Raw genomic sequence first — 25,297 nt, forward strand, 5'->3', positions numbered from 1 at the left:
CGGGAGGGGCGGGCCGCCAGTCGCGCACCGAGCCGCCATTGGCTCTCACCTCACGGCGGGCGCCGCCGATTGGCGGGGCTCCCTGCCCGTCTCCCGTGCCCCCACGCGCGCTCGGCTCGGCCGTGCCGCGATTGGCGGGGACGCGGCGGCGCGGCGCGAGCGGCGGCACCTGCTCCCGCTCCCGCTCGCGCTCCCGCAGCCCCGGGAGCGGCGGGGGCGCCGCGCGCGTGCGCGGCCGGGGATGCGCCGGGAACGCGCCGGGAACGCGCCGGGAACGCGCCGGGAACATCGGCCCGGCCCCGCTCCCGTTCCCCGCTCCCCATCCCCGTCCCGCCGCCCGTGACCGCCCGCCGCGGATCGGAGGACGCCGGGAGCGCCGGTAACCGCCCGCCGCAGGGCTAGGAGCGCCGGCAGCGCCCGGGGAGGGAGAGTGGCGTCGCGGTGCGTCGCGGTGCTTGGTAACGAGGGCGGCGGCGGCGGGAGGTGCGTGTGGGCCCCGTGTGGCGAGGGGAGGGGGCGGTGGCGGTTCCCTGGCCCCACCCCGCTCCCCTCGGCCCTCACGGCCGGCGGCGGGTCCCGAGGGCGGGTTGGGGTGAGCGCGGTGATCCCCCCGCGGGGGTGGGTTTGGGGCCTCGGGGGCCCCGCCGGGCACGGGGAGCGCGGCCCCGCAGCGCCTGCGGCCCTCGCTCTGCCTGCCAGCTGTCCCGAAAAGCGGGGTCGTGCTGGGCGCTGTCTGAACACCGAGCGGCCGCTCGGTTGACCCGAACTTATATTTTTTTTAAATTTTTAAATTTTTCTTTTTATTTATTTTTTTTTTAATTGGAAAAGAACGCTTTCCCGGAGGTTTTAGCAGCAAAACACCTCGAGCAGGCCACCTTCAGGAGCACAGCATTGCAGCGGGAGTAGCTGCTGAGTTACGCGTTTGGCACCCCCAGTCCAGTGCGGAGGGGAGTACGGCTTGCACACCAAATAAAGGGAAAAATAAAAAGCTGCGTAAGGATTCTTGAGTGCTTTTCACCGAGCAGTTGCAGCTGGATGTTGTCTTTGGTCAGGTCGATGCCAGTGCAGCAGCTTGGGGGAGGTAATAAGGCAGCAGTAATAAGGTGGGGGAAAAAAAACCTCCACTTTTTGTAGCCCTGGATGGAATTGCTGTTTGGCCCTGGGGAAAGCCCATGTGTTGATACTGTTGATGCAGGAGCTTTAGACCTTGGACTGAGAGAGACTGTTAATGGCTGGCTTGTTCCCTTTCTGCTTGAGAATGCAGAGCTCTGAGAGTTGCATGAAAATGGCATGACCCTCTTCAAAGTCCAAAGAAAAGTTATTAATAATTATTAATAATCTCAAAGATTTTCATCTCTGTTTAGTTCTGCATAAAATGGAGCAATGGTGCCACTACCTTAATGGCATGTGTAGAATGTGCAGCAGGTCACAGCGCAGAGGTCTGAAGATTGACGTACTTGCACCATCCAACCATCTGTGGAAATCAAATCATTCTGGTGGGAATGGATCCCAGGAGGTCTCTACTGTGGCAGGGGCAGCCCTGAGGCCAGTTCAGCTTGCTCTGAGCTTTGTGTGGTCTGTGTGGAAGACCCCAAGGACTGAGCCTGGGCAGCCTGTACTACTGCTTGCCTGCCCTCATGGGGGAAAAAATTCTAGTAACCAGTCAGAATATGTTTTCAGTTTAGGTCTGTTGTCTTTCTTAAATATTAGTATGTGTCTCAGAAACACCAGCTTGTTACTTGAGCTGCAATGTTCTGCTGATGTTGCAGCACTGTTGCTGATCCCAAGAGCAGTAGTACTGCTGGCTCAGATGTCCCTTCTGATGTGTGGCAGTGCTGTTGTTACCCATGGTAAACAGTGACCAAGCTATGCAAAAATTTAAGTTTAAAATTGCAGAGAAAGATGAATATTAGCTGCCCATCCCAAAAGGAGAGATTGGGAATCCTGATTTGGAGGTGCAATTATTCCAGGATAGATTTCTGTGTCTCAGTTCCTTTGAATGCAGATTTTCTATCCAGTTTTCTCATGGGTCATACAGAATTGTTGGCTCAGCTGGTCAGAGCATGGTGATAATAGTGCCAAGGGTGTGGGTTTGATCCTGTATGGGCCATTCACTTAAGAGTTGGATTTGATGGTCCTTGTGGGTCCCTTCCAACTCAGAATATTCCGTGATTGTGTAAAATGCTGGCAAGATTTATGGTTTTTCAGTTATCTATTTGCTGTAGCTGGCTGAAGGATGGTTTGGAAGTCACTGGTCTTTGGTGTTTTGGCAAAACTGCCAGTAAACATGTATGGGGTTTGTGTGAGAGCCTTAGTCTGGGATAACTTGCTTTGTTCTGCTGAGGAAGTTTCAACAGTGAGGATCCTTCAAGCTTGATTTTATTGTCACCTTGAAGAAAGAGTAAGAAAAGTTTTTCATAGGTCTTCATGTGTTAATTAAGAAAGTTCAGTAGGTTTTAAAGACCATTAAATGTGTAGTGTGAAATTCTATTTTGAGACCACAAATTCTTGATTTATTTTACATTCTAAGACTGTAATGCTGGCAGAGTTCACAAAAATAAAGGATGCAATGGGATTGTTTGAAACCATCTTTGCCTGGCAATTGAGCAATGACTGCAGTTGGTCTTGATAATGCATTTTGGTGTTTCTGGGATTATTTTAGAAGTGTATCAAAAGGTCAAAGGTTAAAATGAGCCTTCTCTTCTTGAAGGAAGAAGTAAGAGATCTAATTGAAGACTGAATGAAATTAGGATAAAGTCCTAGGCTAGGACCAGGAAGCAGCGATAAGACTCGGCGTGAACGAAGTGAAAGCATCAGGAGTTTTGGAAGGGAGCTGTGTAGAAAGGTGAGTGTTAGTCTGATTTCTTGGGTACCCTTGTTATTCTGTGTATGGAACAAAAGTGGATGTGGCTAATTACAGTAAAATTACAGCTATGTAAGTGAAAAACATTTTGGATTATGCACATTATACACCTGTAATGTATTGACAAAGAAAGGTGTATCTCTTCACCTGCTTTAGGAAAAGAGGAGGAGACCACCTGCATGACAAACTAGCTAAAGGTAGGCAAGCTTTATACTAAAAAAGCAAGTCTGATGCCTGGTTAATATATGACACTTTAGGTAGGAGCTAAGGAGTCCCAGAAGGTATTGATATGAAATTCTTTGACTGTTTTTATCCTAATACAATGGTTAAGAAACACAAAAATGAAGGTGGTAAAACGAAGTGTGACACCCTCCAGGCAAAGGTGTTCAAAATATACCATAAAATTCAATGTTCACCATGATAAACTGAATTACTTTCAGTCTTCAGGGCAAGATTATTTTAAGTGCTAGAATTGGCCCAGGAGGTCTATGAATTAACAATATCTGTAGTTTTTAACTAAAATTCTAAAAAATCAAATACAAAAACCACAGTAAAATTTGCAGATAACTGTTGAAATGTATCACTGTGGTAATAACTGAGGAAAGAAGGAACCACAGACCTGCCTCAAGCAAGGTTATAAAGTTGCCACAAGCAATGGCAGGGATTATGGATAGTAGTGTGGGGCAAAATGTGATTAATGTAGTTTTGTGGAAAATAGGTGTTACTCCCAAAAAGAGAGGCTTTTGATTATTTCCCAATATTGACATAGTACTAGTGTGTGAAACATTTCTGTATGATACTCCTGGGTTTTGGCTCTAAATATAATCAGTGCAGTCAATATTAATTTAATGAATCCTAATTTTTTTTCCTTATTCCTTTTTTTCTTTTTGGATATTTGTAGCACAGTCATGCTGGGATATGAGTTTTTTTAGCCCTGATACTGTTTGATCTCTATATGTGTTGCTTGATAGAACTTGGCAGGTGTTAAAAAATGAACGATGAATAGGTATTGGTGCAATTCTGATGTTTGAGTTGCTTAGCAAATCTGATAAACCCAGGAAAGAAGAAAGAGACTCACACTTCCAGTATAAGATAGTATCTAGAATTGCTGGGATATTCAGAGTTTAATCTCTAAAGGGTGATGATTTAACTGAGAGGGTGATTGCTTTCTCAGGAGCAGAAAGCACCTCAGCAGCAGAGTATTTAGTTTGACCAGTAGTGGCTAAAGGTAATGTACAGTTTGAAAATGTCATACAATAGCAAGTTAAATATCAGTATTTGTCTTTATTTTTAAGCTTACTGTGAATAGAATTAATAAGAACTAAAGGATAAACACCTTTTCAGAGGTATCTAGAATGTCTTTGTTCTGTTTCCATATTCAGACAAAAACAATTTCAGAAAGAGGTGTTTTTTGCAAGACCTTTGCAGAAAGGTGTGTCCTTGACAATGCACTGCTCCAAACCACTGGATACTCCAACACAAATCTGAATTTGTATGTCTTACAGATGTGAAGCAAAAAATACAGGGCAACAATGTGTTCTTTTTCACAGCAGATCACATGGAAAGGCTGGGGCAGTTGTCTGCTGTTGACATTCATACTTACACAGATTAAAGATTTTCAGGTTTCCCTGAAATTAGAAATGTATTTGTATTTAAGCTTGAGCTTCTGCTTTAACTAACTTAAACTTTAAAATCATTGGAAAATTTTGAAACAGAAAATATTTTCTGAAACAATCTTATACTTTCTTTGGACACTTCCAGCTGGAGTTGATATAAGCTCTGCGCTCATCTAAACATAGTCATTGGAAAAAGAGGCAGAAAGAAATGTGTAATTCTGGCAGTGGATAATAATGCATCCTAAACCTAAGGATTTTATTTGCCCTAATGAAAGGGATGTTACTTATTGCTACATTGTAGAGACTGATTCAAATTGGTTACTTGTTCAGATTGTTAAAGAATGGGAAAATAAAAGCAATCTCATCTAATTCTTAAAAAAATATATATACTGCAGTCAAATTCTTGCTAAATTTGGCAAGGTAAGGGAAAAGGCTACAAACACTTCCATAGGGACAACAAGAAGTAGAAGAGAGTCTGAGTCAGAGCTTTGTAGTAAAACAAAAAAATTCAAATTAAGAAATAGCACTTTCATAAAATATTATAGTGACAACACTTTCTGATAGTTGTTTCCTATTGTTTTAATGTGTTTTTTTTCTCTTGTAGATAAAGTCTGGGGTAAAATTAAAATAGCATTGGTAATATCCTTGCAACAATATTTAAAATTTAAAACTTTCAGTTCTTCAGATAACCAAGATGCACTTCCAGTGGGACTGGCTGTGTTTGGGTGTCCTGCTAATTAGCTCAGTGACTGCAGAAATTGGAAATGAAGAAAATCTGGATGCAGATGTTGAAGTGGAGGATTTTGACATGCAGTCCCAAGAAACTGAGGTTGACAGAGACAAACCTTCCATAGAGGTAAGATTGCAGAAGTCTTTAGTTAAGTCTGGTTAAATACAAGATGCATAGTTATAACTATGAGAAATTGGTGGACAAATATATTTTAAAAAGACTAAATTAGAATGCAGTTGACAACTGAGTGGGTGTCAAACCCAGCAGTCTTTCAGTTGCTGTGTGTGACATGTAGGGCAAACTTAAAGAATGATTCTCTTATGCCAAAGTGTAAAATCTCCTGCCTGTGGTGGATAGTCGAGAAAAAGGTTTTACTTCAGTCTAGATACAGAACCTTTTGATGCAAGTCCTAACATGCTTTTTCTAGAGAAGAAAGCAGAAAGCATCTTGGTCTTAGTGAAATTTTGACTTTGGACCAGTTTCTGGATTTCATCAGTCACAGATGCTTTTTGTCACTGTCTTTATTCTCAGAAAATCTTCCTTTTGTTATGCTGTACTTCACAATAGATACAAATAGCTGTAGGCAATATTAATAACTTATTTTTTCAACTCTCTGTTGTGTAGCCCAGTTGTAATGTGCTGAGTAGATAGGAAAACAGAAGAATGGAAAACATGTATAGAAAGAAATAGGGAGGAAGCAGAGAACTGGTGCAAGTTCAGTAAATTTTCTGGGGTTTTGTTATAAATAAGATGTAACAAAGGTTTAGTTATGAGCTTTGAACAACTTATAAAATTCACAGTTGTGAAATTGTTCAGTGTTCAAGGGATGCACCCAAACTATTGAAACAGGGGTGGGGAGGAAGGGGTTTTATGCTGCTAGGAAATTTCTAATGAACAAAATGTGTTGTTCTGCATGGGTGGATTACTTCTGGAGGTATGATAGTGTGTTTCAAATGAAATATTGTAATTTATGTTAGAACATGTATCTGTACTTGTCTCTTAGGTTGTGTACCAGACTCCAACGCCAACCGGGGAAGTGTATTTTACAGAAACCTTTGATGGGGGATTGTCTGGGTAAGCTTATGCCTTAAAAGAATAAACTTTTACTTTCATCAATTCAAATTGCAGTGGCAGGACTTATTTTGTATTCAGTTTTTTGGCTAGTATCCTTATAAAAATTAATTGTTACAGGGGTTAGAATTGGGTAGGCTGTTAATGCGTGCTCCAGATACATCATGATGTTAAGATGGACCTTTACCATTTCAGATATGTTGCTATTTTTTTGTGTGTTTTAAGGAAGCTTTTAATAAACTCTGGGTTTGTGGACATTAAGAAAAATAATATGAAGATTTAGCCAGTTGAGTTTAACTAGCTGAAAGGTGAAGTGCATAGCACTTCAGTAGCATTACACTTCAGTAGCAAGCCCTTTCTTCCTTTTCACATGATCTTAGGTATGTGTAAAAAGGCAGCACCTTCACCATTATAGATAAAATCTCTATTGGAAAAGACTTTTTAAGCAGATTTTTATTAATTTATTTTATCACATCCCATACTCAAGAGGAGTTAGATATTTATGAGACTACTGAAGTGTTCCTAGGTAGTCCTTACTGTAATTAAATTTTAGAACAATATTCAGGTTTATCTCAACAATTCTCAAGCCAGAAATTTTTGTCTTGTCTGTACCTTGGAAGTGTTTTTACAGCAGTGTGGCGATGTTGGGTGTAATTGCTGCTGAGTGACTTGTGATGTTCAGTGAAATTCTGTGTTTTGTGACCTGCAGTCAGTTGCCACCAGTGCACTGTCAATAAAAAAGAATGTAATTATTACTTTCTATTTCTGGAGTAGACTTACTACTTTTAGTTGGAAAACAGTTTGGCATTCAGTCCTCTTTCTACCACAGATGTAAAGGGTGTAAAATCTCAAGGACAAGTCAAATGCTTACCATGTAAATTTGGTCTATACGATCGCTGAGTTCTCTTTTTTAAAATGAAAAAAGAATCAAGCCAGGTCAGCATGCTGTCACTGGCTCAAGAGAAGTGATTGTACATCCAGGTAGAATCTGAATGTGGTTGAAATCTCTTTAGTAAGAGCTGGTGTGATATTAGAGTGCTTTCTTGCTATGAGAACAGCTTTTAAAATATGAATGGAAGTCTCTGTTTCTAATGAAAAATCGAGTCTTATTACTGGCATTTTTTTTCCTGTACACTTTGATGCTGTTGAGCACAAGAGCTATCTCTTGATTTGTGAAGAATCAAGAAAAAAGGTGTTTTCATATGTTACTAAAATTGACGGAACAAAAACTAACTCCTGGGAAGAGCCAGATTGAGGTGAAAGGAGATGCAGTGTGGTGTCTTCATTTGGTAGGACTTAAAGCTGCCAGTTTTTTGCTTCCTGTGGGAAAACTGAGATCCAGCTATTGTTGGAGTGAGATTATACATCATGAGACATGTCTATTGAGGGTGCATGATTTGGACCAGCAGACACCAGTAACTTTTGTAGGATTGAATCTTACTCCCTTTTTCCAATTGTTTCTGAACTGTTCTCTTCTGTAGAGTTACAGGCCACTGAACATTAGTCTGTTATTACTCACGTTATGTTCTTTCATATTTTCTTATTTTCTTACATATTTAGACCAAAGAGAGAAGAAAAATAAGTTAGCAAGCTCCAGTCTTCAGTTTATTACTTGTCTTAGTGATGTGGTCACTTCTAAATGTTAAGTGCAAAGGCAGTACCCAACATGACAGGAAAAATTATTAAATAGAAGAGATGATAATGGTTAAAAAGATGAAACAAACCACTGAAAACCTTGATTAACAAATGCAGAGGCTTAACTGGGATACTCAAATGATAGCATTCATCCCAATTTCTAGCTTATTGAGATCTGTTCAAAGATTAGCTTGTCTTCCTACTAAATCTAATATTCAGAGCTTTAGCTACAATGCTTGGGATTTTTTGGTCTAGCTGTACATAATTTACATAAAAGTAACATATATGGAAGAAAGATTTATAAAAAAGTGAGCAGCATGTTACCTTTCTCCCCTAAAATTGTGGAAAAGCCTGCACATAAATTGACTGGGTAAATCACCAGAATAGAGTAACTTTTTTGGGAATGGCTCTTGCAAATCTTCTGTGTGACTTGTAGAGTTTTATTTCCTCATTGGTCTCTGTCCTGGTACACCAAGGATCTAGTTTGCTATTTACACTGGGAAGATTTTCCAGCACTTCTGTTAACAGTGAACAAATGTGACTGAAATTCCAGCAGAAAAGATAAAGTATTCATCCCTGAAATACTCCATGCAGACAACAGTTCAGAATGAATGAAAATAGTTCTTTACAGAATTAATGATGAGAATGTAGTATTGTAGTTGATACAATGAAGAGTTCAGCAGCACTGTTGGCCTAAGATGTTCCTGTGCATGGCTCAGGATAGAACCACTGTATGTCCACATGGGGGGGAACTGCCCTTTTCCTTTTTTTCTTCTCCAGATGAACACTTTGTGTGTAGACTGTACATGTCTTTTTGGTAACCTCAGTTTGATAAGCTGATTGCCTTGCTCATACTATCAAGATGATCAGGAGTGTGTTTACCCTGTTGGATCCTCTGTGTGCAGAACACTTGGAATCTGTTCAGTGTCTAATTGCATTTGTCATTTAGACACTTACCATTCCCTTTTGTCCTCTGGTGTACTGTTACTGTCAGATAAAGTAAGGGTTCCTTTGGGTGATTTTTTTTTCTTTCCTTATCATAGTGAAGGTTTTATACTTGAAACTTGCTGTTTTCCCTGTATTTTGTACATTGTATGCTGACATAATATTCTTACATTCTGCCAAACTCAGCTTGTATATAAAACTGAAGTCTATTCAGAATTAAATAATTCAGGAATTGAATTACTTTAGAGTTTTAATTGTATATTCCTTTGCATTTTTAGGAAATATTTTGAAATGCCATCTTAGACTAATCTACCTATGATTTTTCTTTTCATGTTCTTTGAAGTACACACAGTTCCATGATGCTGACTGTCAAAATCATTATCACAGGTTCACAGCCTAGAAGCAAAAGCTGTTTTTCCTGTGCTTGTTAAATAATAGAGCTTTGCATAGATTGTTCAATGACCAGTACACTTTTTGTTTTAGGTGGGTGTTGTCTAAAACTAAGAAAGAAGACATAGATGACAACATTGCTAAATATGATGGTGAGCACTTTTAATGTTTACCTCCATTGTATGGTTTGTGATGTTTTGTTGCTCTTTGAGAAATAACTACTCCTTACACAGAACTTATCTTTGAAAATCTAGATGAGACAGGTAAAAAATATTAGTTTGTATAATGACTGTTACCCTGAAACTGAGATGCCAAATGTTGCTCGTCCTCACACTTAGTGTGAGGATAACTTTTTTGGTCATCCCAGCAATCTATTGCAATGGATGACACCAGAATACACTCTGGCATCTGAATATTCAGTCTCGATTGTTTATGAATATTGCTTCTTGAGAACTGTCTGCTTTGAAATTGTGTCAGAGAGATTTCCCACTTCAATGTCAGCTGTTAAACAGGTTTCTAAAGCAGCATGTTCCATCCTGCTCTGTCTCTCCAGCTGATTCCTGGGTTGGTCTTTTGGTATAGCCTTTGAAACAAGAAAGTTAAATGGAATGATGTTTTTCTTTAAAATACTTCTTCAGATTGCCTGTGCTTCAATATAGGGCTGTCCAGTGGTTCTTGTACAGTTTAGCCTTACAGTAGTCTAAAACAAATTTGGAAAGCAATCATGAAAAGGTTGTTTTGCTGGTTTAATTATTGGAGTATGCACTTGACTTGTCACTTCCTAGTCTATAACTGGCTGCTTAAATGTAATTCTAGGCTGTTTGACAGATGTGTGATCTTTGGCCATAATTTTGGAGTCCAAATTTATTTAATTCAAGAGGGAGTGGAGAGAACAGAAAAAGTTTCTGCTACAAAAGAAAACTATTTCCTACTGTTCTTTTGTCAAATGAAATCAGGTAACATTAATAGAAAGTGGTAAGCAAACATAACTTGCAGGACTTTGATGAGCAGAACAGATGTTTTTAGGTTTAGCAGTTACCAGAAATAACTGGTAAAATTAAGAATTTGCAGAGGAGATATCCATACAGATAAGATGGTTATAAGAACTGATGTCTCCCTGATTACTCAGCCTCATATTAGATAGAAATTGTCTTTAATGTCAGAAAGTTGTTTTTGGTTGAAGTCACTCAGAAAATTCAACATTTAATAAAGTCAGTGGTAAAAACACATTTTGGAACTATTTTCCCATCATTTGTTTTTTCAGGCTTGTTGTTTTGCCCAGTGTTATTGCTTGGCCTTAGTTTCCATGAAGGAACACTATTGAAGAGGAGGGAATTCTCCTCTCTCCTGTTTAGCAGACTAGAAGAAACTAAGAATTTTTTTTTGATGTACATACCTGCCCTTCCTTAACAACTCTACACATATTGCACTTCAGTTGAATAAAAGTAAATAGCTGTTTTATTGGCATTTCACAATTTTATGAATCTTCTCTAAAATACATACTGAAGAACTCATGACCTTTTTTTTCCTTTTCACATTGACACAAGCATTTTTCAGATTACAGTGAATTGTAAAAGTAGTTTTTTTGTGCTGTGTTCATGCCTGGAAAAAAAACCAGTGAACCTTGTGCTGGTAATCTCTGAGAAAATATAACTGCCCTTTTAGAAATCTTATTCTTTGAATATTGGCTAGATGTGTATTCAACTGTATCTCTCCCAAACTTGGAGAATATATAAGTATAGAATCTATTTTTAAAGCTGCAGGCGTATTTGTTTGCCTTTAAGATCAAAGCTGATAATTCTTGGAAAGACTTTGGGGGGGAATTTGATCTGCCCTGTGATTAGATTTGACCCAAAAGATTCTAATTCTGTATAAGCAGAAGAGAAAGAATGATGCAGGTCTCTGGCTTACACAGTGCCTTGTGCCTGATGCTTTTTATGTGATGATGGTAGGAGCAAATCTAAAATCTGGAGAAATATTTTATGTTCCTCTAGCTATTATAGGGTACTACAGTCTAAAGATACAGACCTACAGCATTTAAGTTTTCTTGTAGATTTCTGTAAATTTGAGAAGAGCAAGAAATAATATCTTCGACATCAGATGTCAAGATTTTTTTCCCTGCTTGGACTAATAGTCTTTATTCATTAACTCTTTGCTTTCAACAAGGCTGTGATTTCTTCAGCCTGCATTGTTTTTCAAAGACTCTGTGTCTGTGTTTTAGGAAGATGGGAAGTAGAAGAGCTGAAAGAAAACACAGTGCCTGGAGACAGAGGCTTAGTGTTAAAATCAGTGGCAAAGCATCACGCAATATCAGCAATGCTAACCAAACCATTTATTTTCGATGATAAACCTTTGATTGTTCAGTAAGTAATGCCTCTGATTTTTTTACTTTTATTATTAAAATCCTTAAGTTAAGAAAATAACGTGAACCTCTAAAACAATACTGATTTCCATATAGCATTGACCTATCATATCCAGAGCTATTAGAATTGTAAATATGACTGGTTGATTAATTAATTAAGATTGTAGTATAAGTGCTAAAAAGTGATACTTAGACTATTTTGAAATAATTTTGGACGAAAATCTAATATTTGCTTACATAGAAGTGTTTTGACAGTAGTGACTAATACAGAGTCTTATGTATTCATAATTAGAATGGCAGATTAGAAGTTAATTTGTATTTTTCTCACACTTGGAATTTTTTTTTTAACTTTCTCTTTGCCCAGGTATGAAGTGAATTTTCAAAAAGGCATTGACTGTGGTGGTGCATATATTAAACTTCTCTCCAGTAGTGATGACTTGAATCTGGTATGTCCTCTTGCTTAACATTTGCTATCGGTTGTTCATTTGAGGAACAGCTTGGTTCTCCCTGAGTGATGTCTTATATCCAGGACAAAGGACTTCTGTATCTGTGTAGTCTGACTTTGTGTATTAGTAGAAGCCATAGGATCTTAACTCATAACTTCTGAAACAGTTATTTTACTGCAGAGCACAAGCAGGTTATTCCAAATATGGAAAACATATAAGTAGTTAAAAGGCACTGACATAACTAAACAGATTAATGCAACATACTCTGCAGGTGAATAACTATATCTGATCTTTTCAGGGCTGTTTGTTGCTGTTACTTAATGTGGAAAGGACAAAAGCACTGATAAAATACTGGATATTAAAATCCTGGCTTTTATCTTTATTGGAAAATAAAGTTGTTATGAAGAACAGTAACTAGTTCCGCTTCCATTTTTAGTATAATGTTTGTAGAGGGACACAGGTACTTGGGTGTTTTGATTTGTGACAGGCATCTAAATAAATACATTCATCTTTGAAGAGACTAAAAGAGTTAGTCCATTCCCTGAGAACAGAGAGCACCCAGCAAGTCAAGAGGAACTAATCAGTTCCTTTCATGATTTTCCCTACCACTTTTCATTTATCTTTTAGAAAAAGTTAACTATACTGTATGCCAAGGAAAAGAACTACTGAAAATTGCTTCATGAAATGTCCAGTATAACACATGCTCAGCTTTCTTGGTTCTACAGGAATACTTTTTTGACAGAACACCTTACACTATTATGTTTGGACCAGATAAATGTGGAGAAGATTACAAACTACACTTTATCTTCAGACATAAGAATCCTAAAACTGGAGAATATGATGAAAAGCATGCTGAACGTCCTGATGTAGACCTAAAAAAGTTCTATTTGGACAAGAAGACACATCTATATACTCTTGGTATTTTTTAATTCTTACAAGTTTAAATTGGAAAGGAGAAATTAAAATTTTTTTCTGTCTGCTGAAGCTTTGTAATTGAGTCTTCTTTTTTGTTTGTAATAGTCTGTTAATTGTGAAGGGTGATTGCTTAATGATGTGGCCTTAAATAACTTAATAACTGGGCTTAAATGATTTAATGACTGAGCTTAACTGCAGGACATAAAAGTGGCTTTCAGATGCTGCTGTTTAATATTCACTTATAGGAAAAAGCATATCAGCCCTGGCCAGCCTTTAGCATAAAGAATTGATTAATGCCTTCAGTATTTGTTATGGTAAAAATATTTTTACTGAGGAAGATATTAAGAGATACAACTGTCCAATATTCTAGGAAGGTGTCAGAGTTCACAGGAATTCAGTTAAATCTGCAGCATGTCACACACCACCCTCCTCCACGTGTTAAGAGCTCTCACAGACACCTGCAGTGTGCATGAAAAGATAGGTCAGCACATCCTCTGAAGGTGAATGAATGTGGGCTGGGTTAATTCATGTGACAACTCTTCCTGTACCAGTGAACAGTATAGCAGAGATAAAAGTTCAGTTCATTTTCCGCCCTTTGTTTATTCTTCCTCAGAAGTTAGAAGATCAGAGAAGAATGGGCTAATCTGTGGCACGCTGCAAATCCAGCCAAATTAACTGTATTTGCAAACTTCCATGGACTAATAATAACAGTAGGCATGTTCATATGCTGTGCCATGGGTTTTTAAGATAGATTACTGTAGTGTGCCATAGCAAACTTTTACTTTTAGATAATAGGAATCTCACAGTAAAGGAATGCATGCATTCATGTATTTGGGCTGTTTGTTAGAAATTCGAGATATTTAAACTTGGATTGCATTTATTTTCTCATAATTATTCAAATAGACTCCACAGAGCTGTGTAATTCTAATGTGACTGATAACAGAAGTCTAAAAATTAGTTCTTTGTATTTTACCTAAAGTTGATATGGGGGTTTCATGGGATATTTTAATACTGTTGAAAACTTTGGGCTGCAAGATCTTCGTTAGATATAAGACTGTTACTCTGGTTTCCATCACCCAGCTTTAGGAAACTGTCATAAAAGTGGAATAGCATTTACTTTTGCTTAATAATCTTTGTTGTGTTGAATGGAGAGTTGAATACACTAGTTAACCAGTGAGCCCATTTGTAAGTGCTTACTAGAAGTGGATCTGGATGCATCTGTTACCGAGTCTGACACTGCTCAGTTCTGTGACCTTGGCTTCTCAGTGACTCACACTTGCTAACATACTTAAACATTTGAAGAGAATTTTCTGTATTTGCAGTCTGGCATTTGAGAGAAATGGCTGTTAGAGGTTTGAATCTGAGAGAAAGTACTTCTTTGATCCTTCAGCTGTGTTACTGGCACAATTCTTGTGTTTCCATGCTTTCAAGTGTGAGATTGTAATTTAGTAGCCTTTAGGGGCAGAGATTTGACTTTCATTGTCTGTGCTTTTTAAATAAAAACAGCAGAATTTTGGCTAAGTGGTAGGTTTTTGAAAAATCTCCTAGAATGTGTCTGGATGTGTTTCAGCAACTGAATTTTCTAGAAGTTTCATTTTGAAGGGCCTGATGCTGGTTATACATCCCCTCAAGGGCAACTTTTTGTGTCCAGATTAAGTGAGGAACCTGTCTCCTACTCTGCTTGGGAGGATCCTGTTTGCTGTTATTTTACTAAGCCTGTGCTTATTATATAGCTTTGGTTAAAGATATTTATAAAATTAATGGCTTCCTTATTTCTTTAAAACAAATTTCTTCAATTTAGTGCTAAAACCAGATGATACATTTGAAATGTTAATCGACCAAACAGTTGTCAGTAAAGGAAGTCTTCTTGAGAATATGGTTCCTCCAGTAAACCCCGCCAAAGAAATAGAGGATCCTAGTGATAAGAAGCCTGATGATTGGGATGAGAGACCAAAAATACCTGATCCAAATGCTGTCAAACCAGATGACTGGTAAGGAGACTATTTTTTATCTCTACAATGCCTTTTACATACAGGTTATATATTTGAAATTCAGGTATTTGTAAACAGAAAATTGTCTAATTCTCATGGTCAGTGAGTCTAATTCTGTTGTGCCTTTGAAAATCATCCCTTTCAAGCCAGTTACAGTCCTCTGAACAGAACATTGCTTCGAAGTCAGGCTGCTGTATTTTCTAACGTGAGTCTGTAATTGAAGGGATGAAGATGAACCTTCCAAAATAGAAGATCCTGATGCTGTTAAGCCTGAGGGATGGCTTGATGATGAACCAGAATATGTTCCAGACCCTAATGCAAAAAAACCAAAGGACTGGTAAGTTGGAATGTGTAAGGAATGGCCAAATATTTGTTGGTTTGTGGGACCACTTCTATAAAAACATGAACGTGTCCATTGCTTTTTGTTTTCTGAAGATATATTAGCAAAAACAGAATATGAAGGAGCCCTTTGAAAGAATTTACTACAGTTTAAGTCGATGTCTTGAAGTCATAATATAATAGCCTCCAAGGGATCTCTAAGCATCCTAGGGAGAAGTGTTTCAAGCTGTCTGCAGATGCAGGAATGTGATTGAGGTCAGTCATGCTGTGGTAGTTATGAACATGTGACCTTTAGAAAAAAAGTGGAGCACTCCTTAAAAAAAGTGTTTATACTGTTGGGTAAAGCTCTGTGAGCTGGTCAGAGTTCTGAGGTTGTTATAGCAAAATGCATACGGACCCAAACTTCAGACTGCCAGTGCTTTGGGCCTGTCTGATCTTAAAGCAGTTGTTTTGTAATTTTATTTTTTTTTCTCTTTAGGGATGAAGAAATGGATGGGGAGTGGGAAGCCCCCCAGATCCCTAATCCAAAGTGTGAGACTGCACCTGGTTGTGGACAGTGGGTGCGTCCCATGAAGAACAACCCAAAGTATAAAGGAAAATGGAGAGCACCTATGATAGATAATCCTAACTATCAGGTAATAGCAAAATTGTAGGTCATTGTTAAAAGGTACAGAGTTGAACAAGAGCAAAGTCAAAGTAGTATATTTATCTAGGCTTTTTTTCAGTATATTTATATTTTAGAATGAGTCTGAATAGCCTCACTAAACACTTTGAGATTTGTTTTGCATGTAATTTGCTTTTTTTTCCCCTTTAAGTAATGCTTCCTATATTAAAACAATTTATCTGTTCAAAGTTGCTTTTTGTACAATTTGCACTGGTACCATTTATTTAATAGTCTCTGTAGAATTGTATTCTAAGTTACATTGGGGCTTTAAATATGAGTCTTTTGAATAAACAATCTTTTTTATATTCAAAAATTAAGCCTTTCAGCAATAGTAGTTCAATTTTAGAGGATGCATCAATTTTGGATAATTAAATTCCCTTCTTCCCCTCCAGACGTAAGAGGTAATCAGTTGCATATTAAAGAGAGTTACTTTGTATTAGTTATGGCTGGGGAATACTTGAGTCTGATTTCTTTGAGCTTAAGATCCTAAGCAGGTTTGCAAACAAAATTTGCCTCTAATTTGCACAGGTATCATAAGGCTGAAGTTTCCTTTCCTAAAATTTTTCCTACCACTTCTGGTAAGAGTGCAGGTTAAACTTTACTGCTTGTCTTTTTAAATAATGCATTTAACATAGTTGTGAAGTTCTAATTATTTTAAAATTTCTTTCACAGCTTGTTTTTTTTGGTGAGCTATAGGTAATGTGATTACATTTTTTTTCCATTAACAGGGAATCTGGAGCCCTCGGAAAATACCAAACCCAGACTATTTTGAAGATCTTCACCCATTCAAGATGACCACTGTCAGTGCTATTGGTTTAGAACTGTGGTCTATGACATCTGATATTTACTTTGATAACTTCATCATCTGTTCAGAAAAAGAAGTAGCAGATCATTGGGCAGCAGATGGCTGGGGCTTGAAGAAATTAGTAGCAAGTGCTAATGAGGTATAAACTTTACTATGTTCTTGATATCAGAAAGTAGTGAGGAAGCTGTGCTGTTGGAAGAATTTTCTGTCAGTTAATGCTGACAGAATATTAATTTGTCTGCAATTAATAATCTTGCTGAGTAACTCTGATAGTTTGGCTTTTTACTTTTTCCAGATCAATATCTTCTTGAAATTAAAAGGGTACTACATTTTACTTAAACACTTGGTGAGAAATTGGCTTCATATTAAGTCTTCTGCTGTTCACAGTGACACTAGAAATTCAGTACCTGACAGCCAATGAAAGCCAAGTTACTTGCACTCAAAGACCTTTTTTTTTCTTTTTTCTTTCCCCTACCACTCCCATTTTTCCTTGTGGCTATATCCATGATACATATTCTTTAGATGCTTCCCTCCCGTGAGGAATGGATAAATAGTCCAGTGTTTGTTTCTGTTTAATAATTTTAGGGCTTTGGCTGCTCACACGTGTGTTATGCAGCTCTGAAAATGTTGCATGTGTGTTTATGGAGCTGCATCTGTTCTGTTTGTATGGGTGCATCCACATTTTTTTCTGCACTTAGCCAGCCACCACAGTGTTTCCTAGATCTTCCCTATGTTGTGGGAAGGAGCTGCCCTGCCACACAGGGATCATGAGCCCCTCTAGTGGCTGCCTGCACTCCTTTTTCTGTCCAACAGTCCTCTGTTTTCTTTGAATCAGTGGCAGGAGCAGGCTGCAATTTTGGGAGAGAAATGATGGGTTGGTGGCAAATGTGGCCAATTCCTGACAGGTGCTGTTTGTCACAGCATGAAGTAGCAACAGCATATCTGCCCATGCCATCAGGAAAGCCATCTTTTCCCCCAACCTTGTCTTCTTCCAAAATGTTTGGGTTTATGTCTGAACCTTTATCTATGCTTGTACACACAATGGCAAAAAAATTCCTTTGAGTCCCTTCCCTCCACTGTGTGTCTCAAACTTCCTTAGTCACTGATGTACCTTTTCCTTAAGTCATTAAAAAGCAAAGGTAAAGAAGGGTTTCCTTTGGACAATATAAATGTATAGAGTATACTTCATAAACTCATTATTTATTTTCTTTAATACAGCCTGGTATGTTTAGTCAACTGGTGACTGCTGCAGAAGACCACCCATGGCTCTGGGTTCTTTACATCTTGACTTTAGCTCTCCCTGTTGGTCTAGGTGTATTGTTCTGCTGGCCAGCAAAGGTTAGAGAAATTTATTATATTTGTATTTGAGTTTATTCTTAATACTTTATTTGAAAACTCTTAGCATCTGTACAACAATATGCAGTTTTAATGTGCCATTGGTATTACTCAGCTTACAGTGGCTGTTGTGTTTAGTTCTTAATTTGAGTTGAAATGTAAATCCTTTTTTAATTTGTTGTAGAAAACAGATGAATATGACTTCAAAAAAACTGATGTATCTAAGCAAATTAGAAAAGGGGAGTTAAAACAAGAGAGAGAAGAGTTTGAAGATGATGAAATAGATGAAGAAAAAGAAAATGAAGATACTGCTGAAGATGGTAAGATGAACATGTCAGCTTGCAGTTTGTTTAAAGGCATGAATAGAACTAGTTCGTGGATTGCATTGCCAATAATTACAGCCAGTTATCTTACAATATGTGAAATCTGCCTTGCTCTGAGTCTTTTTTCTTCTTTGATAACCTCCAGTGAGTGGCATTCCATGGCTTACAAACTCTTTGATAAATACAAGCAGAAAGTAAGGCTCTACTCAGTATTTTTTCACTTGCAAGAAATTAATGTGCTTCCAGCAGTCTTTTTTATCTTTGTAGACAGCGATGCATACTTATTCCTTCTAAATATTTCATATATTGAACACATTTTAATGGTTCAGATATAAGTACCTGAAGTGGTTAAAGTTACATCATTGTCTTTAAAATGTGTCTGGAATAGCTTTATGTCTTTAACATAAGTCTTTCTGCTTACTTCTCTGGGGGAGGTTTGTACCTTGAACTCTTCTGTTGATCACTATTTTTAGTTGCTCTTGTTAAAGCCTGAAAATACTTGAAATACTGAAGTTTGCTGCTTCCTTTGTGTTGCTTTTTAGCAACACATTGCAAAGGTCTGTCCTGCTGCCCAAGTGAGAAATCAATGATTCAGTAGGTTGAGCTGTACTTTGGCATCCAAGGATAAATCATCTTGTGTTACTGTATCAAAGATTACTGGTACTGTTCAGCCATGGCTCTGATGTGCTGTTAGCATTTCCCTGAGTCTATATAATGAATAAAAACCAAATCACCCAACTTACAGTGCGTTATCTTGACTTTCATGAGAAAATTTTTAGCTTCAGAACTCTAAAAGGTTCTACCTCTTACTTCATTCTTCCTTGATAAGAACAAACAAAGTGACAAGTGACTGGCATGGATAATTAGAAACCGAGCAGACATTCTTGGTTGGCATTTTTTTTCCTTGGTACTGACATCACTTTTTATTACTGACTGAAACTTGGTGGGGTTTGTGTGTCTTTACACCAAGTTCTATGAATGTTGATGGCTTCTGTCTGTATGACTTAAAAGTTCACTTAGCATCAGCCATTCTCATGCCAGTACTGACAGAATTAAGTACATTGTTGTCCCAATGCTTGCCACCCCAAATTTAGTCCTGACTATCTACCTCACTATTTGAGAGCCTCACCTAGGCATTTAGTTATTTTGTTATGCTATTCTTTACATTAGCATAAATTTTAGTATATAGTTTCATCATTGTATCTTCCTGCATTTTCCTTTTGATCTTGCTCTACTCTACCTGGTCGTGGCTCCTGAATTACAGACTCTGTTTTATTCTACCCAGTCTTGTTGCAGATCATAGATGTGGTTTGTACCTAATACACAGCTGTTGCAAGGCTGAGATACCTCAAGTCCAATATTCTTCTTTAAGACAGTTAATTTAATTTATTTAATTAATTACAAGACATCAGTTAATAAATAGCATGTTAGAGTGTGTGTTTCAGTGTTAGAAATAAAGTTCAGGCAATTGCAGAGGAATGCTGTTTAGCTCCCACTACTTTTTAAAATTCTACTTGGAACAGCTGTTCTTGGTGTTGCAAAGGTAGGTTCTATTTTAGACCTTTACTTTTAGTTACTAAACTGAACACAGAGTAAAAATAACCTAGGTAGCTTTTGTATGACTGTTCCAAGGTTTTCAAGTAAATTCTGTGCTTCAGAGGGAAGGATTACACTTTGCTGTCATATGACTTCAAGGTTTCTTTCTCCAAGAAGAATTGCTTAGCTTCCCTTAGCTTCCTGCTGCCTTTAACTTTTGCAGGTTGAAAGCTTCCCTTTTTTTCTATCACTGTCTTTCCATCTTTTGCCTCTTCTTATCTGAAAGCAGTAGAGAATTTGCCTTCTACCTCCTTTTCCTGATTCTTTTTGCTACAGAGAGAAGAGAAATGGAGGAGACAAAAAGAGAATTTTTGAAGGATACAAAGAAGATGGGAAGGGAGGCTTCTCTTTCAGGTACTGGGAAAGGGAAGTAATTTGGGCCAGGACTTGCAAATGATCTTTCCTATCTGGTTTCTTCCCTCTGCTTCCTTGCTGATGGTAGAACTTCAAGCTGGTGGATTCCAGCTCTCATCCAGTGCAATGCGAGTTTCCTCTAAGATTTCTCCCTGTGGTATCTGTAGTCATAAATATTTTCTGCTAGTCACTTTGGCTCCTTATAATTTTTACAGTTCCTTTGTCGTCATTATCTCCTCCTTTGTTTTTTGGAGTTGAAGGTAATGGGGTTTGAGCTGTTGAATACTGAGCGACTTGAGATCTATATTTTATCATGGGGCCATTAAAAAAAACGAAAGAAAAGGGAAGTGTGGAACAATACCAAAGTTCAGAAACACTTGGAGATTTCTTTCACTCATTCTCCAGTGAGAATGAGTTGCTGGCAGATTACTTCTTGAAGGGCATTGTCCATGGGATTTACTGTTTTATTTTGTTACTGTTTGTTAATTTTTGTGACATTGCTAAAGAATGGTGTGTTCTTGACTTGTCTACTTGTCTGCTTTGTCTCAAATTCCTTGCCTTCTAGAAAAATATTCCAGGAAGTAAAAGAATGTTGCCACAAAATGGAATTTTAGGACCACAGCCTGAACCTTATTTGTCAAGTTATAAATTCATTTATATGAAATACTGTTTAAATTACTATTGGAATTAATAATTTTACAAAGTATAGTTGTCCAGTTCTGGCTTTTACAGCTTCTGATGTCTGAAGGTTTTTTTGTTGTTTTGGGGTTTTTTTCCCCTTCATTGAAATTAGTACTTATGGGAGGAGCTGGATTTGTATCATTTACCATTTCTAATATCTTGATTAGAATATGAGAATTTGTGAATTTCTGCCAAGCTCCTCTGTTAAGAGCATATTTTTAGAACAGAAATCTTTGTCTACATCTTTCTTAAACCATGAGATCTGCATTTTTTGGTCATATTTCCCCTCTTCCTAACAAATGTAGAGAGATACTATTGTAGACATGTACCAGGTATATTGACAGATGGGAAAATGGATTTCTTAGTTTATAACAATTTTAGGGAAGCTCTATTTATAGCTGTACTGCAAGTGAAGTTTTTTGGTACTTCTGCGGAAGTCTCAGATATTTTAATTGGAATTTCTAGGTTGTCATCACCAAGAATCAGGAGAGTCACATCTTATCTGTGACTACCTCCTGAATTTATATGGATACTTTTGTTTCAGTTTTTACTGAGATGCAGCAGTAAGAATTGGGAGGTTGGAGTGGGTGGGTATTCTTTTGGTTTTTTCTTTTTTTTTTTTCCCCCCACACTGAAGTAGTGCTTATGAGATGTAGGCATGACCTGAAAAGGCTAGAATTGAGCACTGCTTCCTTACTGTTTTTAGCTGAGTCACTGGCAGCCTGTCAAGTTGTAGAATGCCATTGTGTATCCTTTCTATCAGATTTTAGGTAAGATGTCTTGTTTACTCATGATAGAAAGTATTTCAAAGGGTACTAGTGCACTAGTAGTGCAAGCTGGACGTACCTTGAGTGGTCTAAGGGGAGTACAGTCCTCTTCTGACTAGTTTCTGCATTACAATAATACATAAAAAGGGGGGAAGTACTGAGCTGCTTATCCCTCAACCAAAACAGAAGAATTGCCAGAAGAATTCCCTGCTGAAAACAGGAGTTGCCTTAAGATGTCAGTGTCCCCCTTGCTGGATGACTGATAACTGCAATATTGTACTTTCCTATCTAAGTCAGAATTTAGTCAAATTTGGGATGCCTGAGTTGTCCTGTTTTGGGTTCTGGTCTCCAAACTGGATACAATACTTGGATTTCAAGTGAAGTAAATCAAGTCCTTTTAGTCAGTAACAAGTCTGAAGAGAGTAGGGGCTATTGTGAAAAGAGGTGAAGGTGTTAAAATTGATTATTAAATTTGAAAATGATCACTTTCTACTAATTCATGAGAATTCTACTCACTCTGTCACACAGAGATGTTTTTATGAGTTATTCTAAACAAGCAGTTTATTCTAAGACTGAAATTGGCTTATTTTCCTTACTAGTGTGTCTGGATATAGTGCATTTTTAATACAGTTTGGCTTACAAAGTAAAGTTAACTTCTTCTGCAGAAGATGAGGGTGAAGGTGGTGAAGATATCGATGATGATGAAGAAGAAAATGAAGTTGCAGATGAGGAAGAAAATGAAGTTGCAGATGCAAGTCAAGAAGAAGGTGGTATGTCAAATAAATCTGATTCAGAAGATGAGGTAAGTTATCTGACATCATACTTCTAACTAAACCCAGTTACCTGCAACAAGTGTTTTTCTTCTCTTGAGCCATAAAACAAATCCTGAGGTGGAAATGTGTTTTCATTTGAGTTTTGACACCTCAAATGCTCTGTATAAATACAGGTATAGTATAGAAGTGATCATGCAGATCTCTAAACATGAAGTGTTTTTACAGGAGTGTAGTTTTTAACAGGTTATTAAATGAATTGCTAGTCTCGAAAATTTAGGTGTCAGTCTTTATTGTGCTACTTAATTGATGGAACGTGCTTCTAACAGAATAGCCTTTTCATGAGATCTAGAAAAACCTTAAGCTTTCAGCTATCTTTTGGTTTTTTGGATTCCAAAATAAAGCAAAATGACCACACTCTTTTTCATTTCAGCACCTGCAGTTTCATTTTTCTTGTGCAGATTAATCTAGTCACCCAGATAATCTACAAAATGTTTTTCATAAAATAACATTGTAGAATGGAATTTGTTTGTGCTTTACTTGCTCATCAGTCAACTACTCATTATCCTTTATTTAGAAACTGGTGTGTCTGAAATGCCTTAGATCCACCCATTGGTCACGTTGTGGAACTCATTCCCTAAATGAGTTCCTTCCCAGATTAGGGGAGTTGTTTAATGCAATGTAATGTTAACTCCTTTTCATGGAAAACTCCTCTAGGAAACTGGACCTTACATGAGGTTGCATTGTTTCAGGACTAAAATTTTTCATCAATTACCCCTTATTCAGTACTTTTTCTTCCTGTAGGAAGTTTTTTTTTTTCCTTGTACATTTACCTAGGAATACAGTATCTGATGAACCCTATTAGGAGTCACAGGACTCTTTGTGAAAGTAGCAACAAGATCTGAATGTGTCTGTGCCATTACACAGTAGCACAGTGAGGCCACAGCTTGCTTCTGTCTTGAGTTAGCTGGTGGCCTAGTTGGGAGGCATCATGTACACCACATCCTCACTCAGGTTGGGCCACATTCTTTGAGCTCTTCCTTCTGAATGAGGTGCTTGCCATTAGGTGATGCAGGGAAGTGAGGAAGCAATGCATTGTCTGAGAATGGAGTTCACACTGGAAGGACTTTTTATGTTCCTCTGTAAGCTTATTGCTTTTAAACTGGGAACACCACATCTGATTTAAGAACAACTTGCTTTATTTGCAGCTCTCCAAAGGGGACTGTTACAATGCTTTAAATGCTTCCTGCTTCAGAAGTGGAAATTAAAATTAGCATAAGATGCACTTCGAGGAAGTTGCTAAATTAATTTAAAAGTCACGGCTTTTAAACCAGTGAATACATGGGCAACCCCAAATTTCTGACATCTGTTTAGATGTACTTTTCTCTTCCTTCTGAATATAGGAAGGAAAAGTCTTCTACCCACTTTGTTTACCATTAGGTTGGTATTGTTGAAAAATATGTCCTGCCACTTCAGTGTTGCATTTAGTGATAACATGACTGGGAGGTTTAGGTGCACTAATAAAGTAGCATGCCAGCTTCAATAATTAAAGTAAGTTTAAAATTCTAATGCTGAATTTCATTTTTCTTTTTCAGAAGAAAGAAGCTGACGAGGGTACAGGAGATCATCCGCTGAGATCGGTGCGCAAAAGAAGAGTACGAAAGGACTGAGTTATTTCCAGCTGGTATTTGCAGGTCTAGATAACAGTAGCTTCTGGTGTGCCACTCCAGTGGGCCTGACAGCATGCAAGTTCCTGAGCTTTAAAGGAAAAAGGGGAACTCACTGCTACTTAACCTCCTGTTTTAATCCTCTGACCTCTTTAACCATCCCGAACTTCCTCGATTCCCTTTTTTTTTAAGGAGAAATACTATCTGTGAGGAGTTAGCTGGTGTTTCCAACTGAAAATAAAAGTGAAATTACAAGTTGGCCAACTGATTTTTAGGTGAAGATTCTTAAGATTTGAAGTTTCTAAGAAAATTAGTATTAGCTGGAGATAAACTTGCTCTAAATATTTTTTTTAAAATGAATAAATTATAATACTTTTGCAGCTCTAGCACAAAATTAGCTGTTTACAGTTTTCAGCTAAAAGAGGATGACAGTGTAGATGTAGCATCTATAGCAGTTCTCATTGCTATGAGAAAAGATATTTTTTTCTGTGCGGAGCTAAATGCAATAATTGTTTTTGTATGATGATTTTGTGCTAGCAACAATTTTTATTGTAAATTATTTATTTTAGTTGATCTTGTTAAATGGGTGGTCACCTGTTCACTTTAGGCATTGGTTACAGTAACTTATTTTTAAGAGATATTTTAAAATAGAATACTCATAGAACAAGTGGTAATTGATGTGACTTGTTTTACTTTTGAATGCAGATAGCAGATCTGCAGAAGTGATATACAGATGATTTTTTCAAACTTTTATAGTTCTCATGTTCCAAGCCAGAGTGGTATAACCTCTGTTTATAGAATATTTGCTAAGTGTATATTGCCACCTAAAAATATTTAATAATTCTTCCTTAATATGAAATTTATTAATATAGATAAGAATTTTTGATGGTTAAGTTTTTTAAAGATGTGAGTAACTTGGGCATTCTCATAATGTAGTTGAAATAAACTGCATATTGTAAAAGAAACTTTGTTTTGTTAAAGTTCAGCTGTATATTAAAAAAAAAAACCCAATAAAATTTCAGTCACCAGAAA

General features: G+C 37.7%; 1 protein-coding gene across 10 annotated transcripts; it reads left to right on the forward strand.

The window, feature by feature from the left end:
* The first annotated feature begins 289 nt into the window (after positions 1 to 289).
* Positions 290 to 25,297, forward strand: CLGN (calmegin). Of its 10 annotated transcripts, XM_027652674.1 has the most exons (19): positions 368 to 483; positions 2,711 to 2,845; positions 3,020 to 3,060; positions 4,246 to 4,296; positions 5,147 to 5,335; positions 6,213 to 6,283; positions 9,344 to 9,402; positions 11,472 to 11,613; positions 11,977 to 12,058; positions 12,784 to 12,976; positions 14,775 to 14,964; positions 15,188 to 15,301; positions 15,782 to 15,938; positions 16,696 to 16,911; positions 17,991 to 18,110; positions 18,292 to 18,427; positions 20,303 to 20,380; positions 22,494 to 22,630; positions 24,194 to 25,297. In XM_027652674.1, exons 5-19 carry the CDS (start codon positions 5,174 to 5,176, stop codon positions 24,266 to 24,268), a joined length of 1,932 nt encoding a protein of 643 aa, XP_027508475.1. In that variant the 5' UTR covers positions 368 to 483; positions 2,711 to 2,845; positions 3,020 to 3,060; positions 4,246 to 4,296; positions 5,147 to 5,173; the 3' UTR covers positions 24,269 to 25,297. The 10 variants fall into 10 exon arrangements, with proteins under 10 accessions (XP_027508471.1, XP_027508475.1, XP_027508476.1 ...); XM_027652675.1 differs by lacking the exon at positions 4,246 to 4,296 and having other exon boundaries at positions 5,157 to 5,335; XM_027652673.1 differs by lacking the exon at positions 3,020 to 3,060.

This window comes from Corapipo altera, unplaced genomic scaffold (genome assembly GCF_003945725.1).
Source record: "Corapipo altera isolate COAL_440 unplaced genomic scaffold, ASM394572v1 69, whole genome shotgun sequence".
NCBI classification, from domain to species: Eukaryota; Metazoa; Chordata; class Aves; order Passeriformes; family Pipridae; genus Corapipo; species Corapipo altera.

What these genes read in the sequence shown, in the direction of transcription:
- CLGN (XM_027652670.1), top strand. Translation starts at nt 5,174, where the DNA reads ATGCACTTCCAGTGGGACTGGCTGTGTTTGGGTGTCCTGCTAATTAGC. An exon ending in CAACATTGCTAAATATGATG is followed by an intron (nt 9,403 to 11,471) that starts GTGAGCACTTTT and finishes TCTGTGTTTTAG; the next exon opens with GAAGATGGGAAGTAGAAGAG. An exon ending in TAGATAATCCTAACTATCAG is followed by an intron (nt 15,939 to 16,695) that starts GTAATAGCAAAA and finishes TTCCATTAACAG; the next exon opens with GGAATCTGGAGCCCTCGGAA.